Below are 11,842 nucleotides of genomic sequence, written 5' to 3'. Positions count from 1 at the left end.
AGTATCTTTTTAATATATCTTGCTTGGAGAATAAAAGATTTCATCTCTTTGAAACCTCAAAGAAAACGTGTGATTCTCCTTATATGGTAAGTTTTATGAAATCCTTGATTGACTTAATTGATTCACTTCCGATTAGGTCTTTGTTCCTTGTGATGTTTTAGGTCATCTTGTATTTTAGAGAGTGATTTTATTTTTCATAGTATAACTCCCATTTCTATTATCTCTAAGTCATACTTAAAGTCTCAAATTAATATTTATATGAAGAGATAGAAAAGATGAATTTTAGTGTGGTAGCATTGGAGTTTTTGAAAATTAAACGTGATCTAGTTTTAAAACTTATACTCTAAAACTCTTAGTGAAAGTGAATAAAAAAACTTTGCCAAAAGCTTATAATTTATATGACCTCAAGAGTGGAGACATAGGCCCTTTTAAGGGATGAACTTCAATTCATTTGTGTTAGTTTATTATTGTTTTCTTTACTATCTTATTATATTCTATCTTTCAATCTCATAGTTAGCGTTTTTATTTAAATTTAAGAAGAAACAATTTAATAATATGATGACTAATAATAGAAAAGTGAACAAGTTTGAAGGATTTAAAAATTAAGAAATAAAATGTCGATTATATATTTTTAGAAATTAAGATGATGATTATTAATGTTTTATAACTAGGTGAAAATTAAATGATTTAAAAGCAAATGTTTGAGAGTTAAAGGGTTACTTCGTAAAGAGATAAAAGAAGAAAGAGAAAAAAAATGCAATCAATTGGATTCGATCCTATGACAATTCAGCATTGATATGTTAGTAATGCTCAAATCACATACTCTATCTTATTACTATGTTATTCTAATATGATTTCTCATATATGAGGTCATTTAGTTTTAAGAGTCCTGTGTATTTAGACACCCCAAAGCTACCCACAGGGTTATAGAATTGTATACATATAATATACTTCTATTATAGTTCTTTAATAGAAAAGTTAATAAGATAAACAAACAAGCATAATTTTTTAAAAAATAAATCAGCATGCTGCATGCTTGTGCTTTAACTTCTTGACGATGATATCTTTCTAATTTTTTGGTATTTTATCACCCATTTTCTATCTTTACAAACTTCCATAGCACATATTGGTCATTAATAGTGGAGTGTGTACTGTATTATGTGCTTATACTTTTCATTTTCCATTGCTTATAAGTGCATGGATCATTTGGTTATGGATCATACACTAAAGTTTGCGAATATACTTGGCGCACCATATTATATGGGGAGTAAATAACTTGCTCATGTTTTGGCACTTTTTGTTAAGTATGAGCCTTTGCAAGCTAATGCCAATTTGCATGTTAATTTGTTCCTTTATCTTTCTTGATTGATACATTTTATTATTTAATTCATAGTTTTTATAAAAAAAAAATTGTAAAAAATCATAACGAACGTAGTTGGGCAAACAAATCGTTGCGAGACGTGACCCATGGTCATTAGGTTGGGGATTTCAAGGTGTGCAACTTAATCCACGAGTTGTAACCTTCTACTTGCTGGAATTTTCAAGTTAAATTATTTGATCTATATATCCTTTTTTCTTCGAATCGAGGGACTTCTTTATCCGTGCTCTCCTTTATGAGTATGAATTCCCGCCGTCTTTTCCTTCCCAAAGCTTGGCCTAAGTTTATCTATGAGCGAAATATACTAGATAGGATGATGATTCCTTTCATAATTAAAGAGATTTGATTCGACATATGTCAAGGAGTGTGACTATCTGCTCGTTGAAAAATCAATTGATAATGGCCTTAAACCTCCATCTTTTTGATGTATATTGGGAATAACATGTAAAAGGTTCATTCTAGCTAGTTTCAAATGTTCTTATCCTTTCACACTATAAAAATCTTATTTAGTGTCTGGAAACAATTATTTCATTTCAAATTATAGATTTTAATTATAAAATCATATATGAAGAATTTGAAAAATTACAAGATTTGAGTAGTTATTCTCAAATTTTCAATTTTAACTACTTTAAAAATAATGATAGAATTTGATCTAAATTCAAATTTCCAAATAAAATCATCACTCTCAAACATGGCATAAACATTATTGTTTTCCCTTTTTTATTCAACAAAGCCGTCTTGAAAAATTTGGAGGCTCTGTGCTAAATTTTTATTTTATGCCTTATTTATAATAAATATATATTTTTTATTAATAAATTTAACATATTTCTTTTTCTGATCAACGGGAGAAAGAGAGATTTTGTGCGGTCGATCACCTCGCACACCCTCAAACACCCCTCTGTTATTCAAGTCTAAGAATTGTAAATTATTATTTACAGTGTAATTTAATTACCGTAATTAAAAGTTGATGATGTAATTTTTTTATATTAATGATATCGATATTATTTGATTTTTTCTAAATCCACTCCTGATTTATGCGGCTTATAGTGAGAACACACTATGTATCTTGTGTTAGAACTTGTATAAACAATACATTATATTTTATAATAAATTTAGAATATCATGAGATATTGTTGAAATGGTGTATTCGTTAATAGTATCCATCATTTTTTTTTTCTACAGTTTAAAATATTATTAAGGCAAAATTATAAAAAATTATCTAATTTATACCCCTTTTGTAAAAAAAACTACCTTATGTAAAAATTTTTGCAAAAAACAACCTTATATAATACAATTCTTTGCAAAACACTACCTTATAACGGTTTTTGACCTTTGACCGTTAAGTATAACCGTTGACCCTCACGTAACAGTCACGTGATTCTTTAAGTTATTTACTTCGTTTTCATTTCAGTTCAGCCTCATTCGAGAATTCTTTTAAGTATTATATATACATAATAGGAAAATGGATAAAAGAACTCTACCAACTCAGTTTGCAGCAGCGAAAACCATGGACTGATGCCATTGATAAACAAGAATCCACAAGCTGGACGGATCGAAAGGTGTGTAAAAAGGAAATTAAAAGTTGCTGCTTGAATGGGAATTAATGAGCCAAAATATTGGGCTGCTGCTTGAACTTCACGAAATCAACGAACATTTGGATTGAAATCTTTGAAAGGAATCAAGGGAAGGAGAAAATCACGAAAAAAAATCAGAAAATGCCGCCATTGTTGTGCTTCGAAGGAACATTTGGATTGAAATCAGAAATCAACGAACATTTGGATTGAAAAAGCCCATTACCATTGATGTTGCTCGAAAATCATATCAATTGAAGGCTATGGCTTGATTCTTCAATATCAGACCACAAGAGAGGTCCGTTTAATGGCGGAATTAAGTTTTTTTTTTTTTTTTTTTTTGTGTGGCTGTGTATTGGACCGAAAATGACAAAGGAAGAAGAAAGGGATAGTTTCAAGGCTTTACAAGACCCGAGAGCAGCGTTTCGCCTTCAAGAATCCGATTCATGAGACAAACAGAGAGATGAGTGTTATGGTGTTGTACTGCAAATCTTAGAGAAACAAGGAAAGGAAGGTTTCTACTACAAATCACGTGACTGTCACGTGAGGGTAAATGGTTATATTTAACGGTCAAAGGCCAAAAACCGTTATAAAGTAGTGTTTTGTACAGAATTGTATTATATAAGTTAGTTTTTTGCAAAACTTTTTATATAAGGTAGATTTTTACAAAAGAGGGTATAGATTAGGTAGTTTTTTATAATTTTGTTTATTATTAATTCAGATAAGTGGTTCAAAACAGTATGTTTAGTCTTTGAAGATATATGCTCATTATTCAAATGAATATTATGTGCTTTATATAATGTTATATTCAAATTATTCCTAGGTGATGATCTTATTTATCATGATTCTATTTGATGAATTTAATAGTTGTTTTAATAATTGTTATAGAAAATATAATAATGATGGAGTTAATTTAATCCTAAAATATGATTATAAATTGTTAAATGGTAAAAATAATTTCGAAGAATAATTAATTGAGATTTGTGTTAGAATACTTTAAATTATGAGAAATTATTGGTGGGACTTTTTTAAGGTAATGTTTTAGATTCGATTTTCACCAAGCTTTCTCTAATTTTCAGTCTATTCCATAATAAATAATGGTGGGACTTTTCCTATAAATAAATATTTTATTCATTCATCATGAGGATGATCTTTTGATGACTAAATTATTGTTGATTTAATATGGTGGAAATAATTTTACAACAATGGATTAGTTTATAAATAAATCATGGTCTTTCTTTATTATAGTGGTTTAATTTTACTAGTTTTGTACTTTGATGATAATATTTATTCTTTATGGTATTGTTAAAACTGATGAGATTTAACTTGCATTTCTTATTAGTCATTAGAGCATATTAGTTTGCATTTGGGTTTTTCAGCTTTATTTGCATAGCAAATATAAAGCTTTTATGTGAAAAAGCTGTTTTGTCGCTTATTCTGTCACAAAAAGTATTTAGCGACAAAATAGACGATAAAACGCTTTGTCATTTAATTTTTTGTCGCATAATTAAGATTTTGTTGTCTATTTTGTCACTGACTTGACGACAAAGCTAAGATTTTGCAGCGAAATTGATTTTCTGGTTATAAAAAAAGTAAATATTTGTCATTATTATTTATAATTAATAGTAATTATTACCATTATTATTTACCAATAATAACAAATATTTTTTTTTTTTATAAATGATACTCAAACACTATATATAAATAACAAAAGTAATTAAATTGAAATTTAATGAATAAATTAATATTAAATTAAAAATTATATATATATATATATATATATATATATATATATATATATATATATATATATATATATATATATATATATATATATATATATATAAGTTCCAGTGCGAACTGTGCTTAAGTGTGAACCGTGCGAACCTTGTTATTTTATAGCAAAAAGGTGTGACTATTTTGTGTGAAATTTTTATAGTTGAAAAGTAACAGTTTTTGATGTAACTGTAACACCCTCCATCTTTAATGAAAAACATGAGCCAAAACCTACTCATGGGAGTGTTACCGCCACATCTATTTCTAATAAAATAAATGTAAGTCATAACGACTAAGAAATAACTTAATAACTTTAAATCCAACAAAGGGTCTTACAACATAAGAAAAGGCTGAAACGCAATCTATGTCCATATAAAATTTAAACAACTTAAGGTAAAATTTAAACTGAAATACGACTCTAATAAAAGCTATGTTTCTAGGTGATCCTCATTCCACGATTCTCACGCAATCAATAACCTGCAACATAAGAATGCAAGAAAAACAAGGGAAAAACACACAATCAATAACCTGCAACATAAGAATGCAAGAAAAACAAGGGAAAACTCTCAAAATCAGAAAATTGTGTAATTCCAACTCCATCCCGTAAAACGATTAAGTTTGAAAATGATTTAAGAAAATAAAATATAATCAAATTGAAAATAATTTTAGAAAATAATATATAGCTGAGTTTAAAAAAAACAATTTGTGAAAACAATATATATAATATCACATAAATCAATTTATTAATTTGATATTTAATAATGACAAACACATAATCAATTTTTAATTTGAGGGAACGAGAACGCCAATAGGCCGAGGCTTTACCCCTATACATACTTCATCAAGAGGTCGTCACCCCAAATAATTCAAGGCCAGCAGAGTAGTCTCGGGGGACCCTAGTGTGCACACCCCTTCTACTTAGATCACAACAAATAGAAACAAGACTAAACATCGTATTAAGTATCAGAAATAATAATACTTGTCGACAACTATACTAACCAAACAGGACAACCTGTTCATTTTATACTTGGATCACAACAAATATAAGAGCTTCATTTCCCTCGTGTTACTTTACGTGATTAAATATAATTAGTCGCGTGCACACAAACATATAATCAAATATAAATTATACATTTTATTTTATGATCATAAGTTTTCCCAAGAAAAATATATCTCAAGAATATTCAATTGCAATATTAATATCATAATATTTTTCTCCGAAATTCAATCGCATTTAAAATCAGTATTAAAATAATAATATAACTTTCATCAAAATAATAATATTATAAGTATTTCTCTTTCAAATTAAACCGTATCTAATTTCGTTATCAAAATAATAATATAAATTTTATCAAAATTTCATGTTTGACAAAAATAATAGTAGATATAATATGAGAATATATAAAACATAATATCATACAAAATAATGTCATATAAAATCATGCATTCTATTTAAACATATTAATTATCACTTAGCACATAATATCAATGGGATAGTCCAAATTAGATGGACATTGAAAATTACCTTTTCACGCGATCCTAGACAAATGTACGCTCCTAATAATTTTTGACTACGAATTCGCTGTCTACACGATAAAATAATATATCTCAAATTAATACCCCGATCAACCCAATCGAAATAAATAAATTAAAAGACTCTCGAATTAAATTTTATAATTTATTTAAAATGACAAATTTTAAAATGTAGTTAAAATTTTAAAGATTAGAATAGTTTTAAAAGAAAAGGACAAACTTTAAATAATAAAAGGATTATAAAAAAAGAAAATATATATAAAGCTGCTTTAAAAAAAATAGTAACATGATTTTGCCAAAAAAATAACAAGGTTCACACAGTTCACACTTAAGCATAGTTCGCACTGAAACTCGACCCTATATATATATATATATATATGTATATATATATATATATATATATATATATATATATATATATATATATATATATATATATATATATATATATATGTATATATATATATATATGTATATATATATATATATATATGTATATATATATATATATGTATATATATATATATATGTATATATATATATATATATGTATATATATATATATATATATATATATATATATATATATATATATGTATGTATATATATATGTATATATATATATATATATATATATATATATATATATATATATATATGTATATATATATATGTATATATATATATATATATATATATATATATATATATATATATATATATATATATATATATGTATATATATATATATATATATGTATATATATATATGTATATATATATATATATATATGTATATATATATATATATATATATATATATGTATATATATATATATATATATATATATATATATATATATATATATATATGTATATATATATATATATATATATATATATATATATATATATATATATATATATATATATAAACTTGAACTAACTTTTGTAAACTACAATTTTATTGCTATTAAATTTATAAATTGTTTTTGAGATAAAAAAAAGTGAACGGAGAACAACAAAAGATAATGAAAGTAATATTTTTTACTCTAAACATACTTCTCCTGTTATTTATACTTGCTATATTTAACTTTTTACGCAATTAAATGTGTTATTTTGATTATTTATATATTGAAATATGCACATTCAAAAACTTTATTAAAATGTTAATATTATAAAAGTATGCAATTAACAATTCAAATAAGATTTCACTAACCTATATTTTTCTTGCACATCAGGCAAAATATTAAATAAACTTAAAAGATAAATAAAATCAATAATCATAATGTAGAAGCATTTCATAAAGAGAAGTAAATACATCTTAAATGTATATTTTGTTTGTTAAACATTGAATATAAGTAAATAACCACATAAGCAAAATTTATAAAAAAATTAATATTAATAATCTTCATATCGAGACGAACCAAAAAAATTCTCACTTAACTAAACTTATAGATCAAGAATTAAATACAAATTAAAAATATTAAAATATTAAAAAAAAAAAAAAAAAAACAAATGAGACACTAACCACTAATTTGAGAGACCATAATGTTGAACATTGATTTATAAGTGCTTCCTTCATTCTGAAATATTCGCTACATTTCGATTATGTGCGCTATTCATCGTTTAAGTTTATTTTATATATTGCAGCTAATGTGTAAGTAAAAGTAACGTCAAGTAGGATCTTGTTTTAATTGTCTAATCGCATATTTTCATAACATTAACTTTTTATAATTTTCAAATTTGTATAATTTAATATATAAATAAACAAAATAATGTATTTCATAAAAAATAAAATGTAGAAAATATAATGAAAGGGAGGAAGTATATAACCTCACCACAATAGTGTGACTACAGCTGAAAATTTAGAGTAAAGACAAGGAATATGCGACTTTTGAGGCAAAGCAAAACATCAAATAATAATTAGGTATAACAAAAACAAAGAGCTTAACTAAAGCAACATGATTAAGGTCACTAATATCATCATTTTATAATATAAAATTCTAAGATTCCAATCACATCATCAATATAGTCATCTCCATTGATTACCCAAGCTATTATGGATTGGAGACTGTTTCTTTTACATCAAATAATTTTCATTAAACTCCTCAAAAGAACCTCCCCACTTTATTAAAATTACATTCCAACAACTTAACATACATTCTAGAATGCCTCATTTACATGTGAGCATGCTTTTGTATCATCACCACACAACTCAATACACAACACAACAATCAACAACCTCTTCCTCAATCTACATCATTCATTTTGGAGCACTTGGAGGTTCACTTCATGATATAATAATATATTTCATCCATTCTGAAATACTCGCACCTAATTATGATATGTTATATTGAAAAATATCACTATAATAGTCGAAAGTAATGTTAATTAATAAAAGTACTAATCTACTATTAACCCCCCAAATCACAAAGAAAAAAAAAGGAAAAAAAATCAAAAATTGAAAATAAAATTAACCCACTTAAATATAGCCATAAATCACCCCAAATCTTGATTAAAAGTTCTAAAAAATAGAGCATCCTATCTTTTTTGAAATACTTCTATTTTTTAATGTTTAGTAGTGAAGGACATCAGACGAAGCCATGATGGGTTGGTTGAGATATCCCAAATTCCAAGGGTTATTATAATTATTAATAAAAATATCAGAATTATTATTTGGGGTGAAATTATTAAAATAACCATTAAAAATTCCAAAATGACCCAAATTGTCAATTCCAAGACTATTTTCTTCCAAGGAAGAATTAATCCCATTAAGGGTATTCATGTAATTAAGGATATCATTGAGGGATTGAAGCCTTTGGCTAAGCTCATTGATTTGAGCTTTTAAAATGGAGTTTTCAGCTTCAATACTTAAATATTGTTGTGTTGTATGATTGATTGTTGGCAAAATCTGATTATTTTCTTTCTTTAATTGATCAACTTGAGCCATTAAATCATCTAGATGCTTCTGTTTTCTTTGTCTTGATCTTCTTGCTGATTCTCTGTTTGATGCCATTCTTTTTCTCTTCCTCTCATCCATTACCTGCTGCAAATCTCCTTCAGATCCTGAGTTCTGAAGGTGATTGCTAGTGATTGAATTCCCACTTGAACAAGCCATTGACAGATTATTCTGATTTTTTATGATTTTATATTATATATACAAGTAGTAGGACACAGGACCCAGATTAAAAAAAATTATAAAAAAAAATGAATTTAAAGGTTTTTTTAATTTAAATTGAAGCAAAATGAAAGGTTAATTGTTCATGAGAAAACATAAAACCAGTAAAGAAATACAACAGAGAAAGATTGAACTAAGTGGGTCCTGCGCCTGAGAGAAGAATTTATCATAAACCCAGAACGTAGAATTTCACTAAGAACAGGAGACATTAATTAATGTTAAAGATTCATAACCCAGATCTTATTTTTTGCATGGATTTGAATAGGAAATAAGAAAAATGAATTGATCTTTTCTGGAAAATTTATGATTCTGAACTTTAAGATCTGCAAGAAAAACAGCAGAATATCAGAAAAATCTAAAGAGAAAAAAATCAAAACTTAAGAAGGGAAGGAGAAGGAAGGAGGAAGAGGTTTGTAAGAAATGTGAGGACTGAATATATAGAACAGAAGTGGGCATGAATTCAGAAAAATGACAAGAAAAGTTGAACGGAAAAAATTATTAATTAATTTATTATGTAAGAAATTTTAAATTTTTTTTGAAAATAGATTAGTGGTTTTCCATGTGATGGCTTGAACAAAATTTCATAACCGCCCACGCCCCCAACAACTACAGCTGGTTTACAAAGAAAAGAACAATGTTTAATGATAATAATAATATCATTAAATAAAAATGTGAACATTACATAAAAATGTTAACTTTTGTACTTCAAATCTTCTTTGATATTTGTTAATTTGTTATGTGTACTACTCCATATTTGTATTTCTGTTTAAACTAGAGTATATACTCCATTTATTTTCTAATATTTTTTCCATTTTAAATATTCCATCTTAAGAAAAAAAAATTTAATTATTGTTTTTGATACATATTTAGAAAATAATATATACCTATGTGAGATCTTATTAGATTCATCTTAATGTATACTTTTTATTATGTATTATTTATAATTTTTTATAATATGTATTTAAAAATATTAAAATTTAAAATTTGCATTGAATATTATGCAAAAAAGTAAATGAGAAGAACAAAAAGAAACGGAGGAAGTATTTTTTTCCCTTAAAATTGATGTTGTTTATTATTAGAAAAAATTAATAATCTAACATTTGACTCATTTATTGTGAATTATCCCAACTTTGGATTATTTATTAATAAATCAACATTTGCTCTTAGTTTGCAGTTAGTATACCAATAAAGTATGCTGATAGTGTTAGATTTTTCTCAATGCATAAAATTCTAATATACACCTTTTAATAAGTTTTTATGAAATGCCATTTTAGATAAAGCGACTTAAATTATACTTTAAAATCGTGCAAAAAACATATTTAACCAACAAAATAAATGAAATGATGTGAGTTTTGTGTTTTTCGCATTTGTTAGATGAAGTTAGCCTTCGTGGTCGAGTATTTCATAATTATTGTTGTTCACACATTTTTCAATAATATATTTTTCAGTAATATTTTCATATGTTTATGGTCCCAATAAATTTTACAATTACTTTATCCTAACATTTCTATAATGCTATAATCTCTATATATTTCACACTAATTTGATTTTAATCTTTTTTCTTGCTTATAATTTTATATTCTCTCCATTAACACTATTATTTAATAATATAATATATTCACTTTTATTTTTAAATTTACTTTCATATTCAATATGAAAAAAAGTCATATAATTAGTATACTTTTATTTGTAAAAAGATAATAGAATTTTAGTATTTGAGATATTTCACATGAATATTTTGAGATTGCCAACACCCCATGTGATCTCAAATCTTTGCAAAGTATCTTATTATTACTTTTGTCAATAGATTGGGAAGGTGGAAATATACGGAAAATAAACATTTTTAAAAGCAATTTGCAAATTTTATTTGTTAAAATTTCTTACTTAATTTCTTATAGTGTACGGCATTAGGCCTTATATAAACTACAATACTAGGTAGTAATTTACTAATTATGGTAATGAACAATGCACAATTGTATATTACTATTTAAGATTTTAAAGATTATAGATTTAAAACCAAAGCTAACATATAAATAAATAACCAGTAAGCATTTATATATGGGATTTTATTTATTTCGCCTCAATATAAAAGTATTAAGTATATATTTGGTAAGTTAACCAAATTATTTGAAGTCGATAAAAATTAGTTGAAAATGAAAATGTGTCTTTTGATTATTTTTGAATAACTCAGTTATTGTGTATATCCGCTAAAAATGTAATCAATCTAAATAATTCATTTTCAACTTAAAATTATTTTTAGTCATAAAATCATTTGAAAGTTTCTTCCTTCTAAATAAAATGTCATTCTTCCTCAAACATAATTTCTCATCCATTCAAAATTCAATTGTTAATAAATATTCAATATCTTTTCAACATAAACAAGCAATAGGTGTGATTATATAA

The 11,842-nt window shown here is 25.4% G+C and overlaps 1 protein-coding gene across 1 annotated transcript; it reads right to left on the bottom strand.

Annotated features, from left to right (window-relative positions):
- Positions 1–8,226: 8,226 nt before the first annotated feature.
- Positions 8,227–9,925, bottom strand: LOC130809809 (bZIP transcription factor 11-like). The gene has a single exon (XM_057675620.1). The coding sequence runs from the start codon at positions 9,377–9,379 to the stop codon at positions 8,837–8,839; it is 543 nt and encodes a 180-aa protein (XP_057531603.1). The 5' UTR covers positions 9,380–9,925; the 3' UTR covers positions 8,227–8,836.
- Between the last annotated feature and the right edge of the window lie 1,917 nt (positions 9,926–11,842).

This window comes from Amaranthus tricolor, chromosome 4, assembly GCF_026212465.1.
Source record: "Amaranthus tricolor cultivar Red isolate AtriRed21 chromosome 4, ASM2621246v1, whole genome shotgun sequence".
Taxonomy (NCBI): Eukaryota; Viridiplantae; Streptophyta; class Magnoliopsida; order Caryophyllales; family Amaranthaceae; genus Amaranthus; species Amaranthus tricolor.
Note: the sequence above shows the minus strand (reverse complement) of the source record. Positions and strands in the feature narration are given on the sequence as shown.

Excerpts from the sequence above, each read along its gene's own strand:
- LOC130809809 (XM_057675620.1), bottom strand. The coding sequence starts at position 9,379 with ATGGCTTGTTCAAGTGGGAATTCAATCACTAGCAATCACCTTCAGAAC.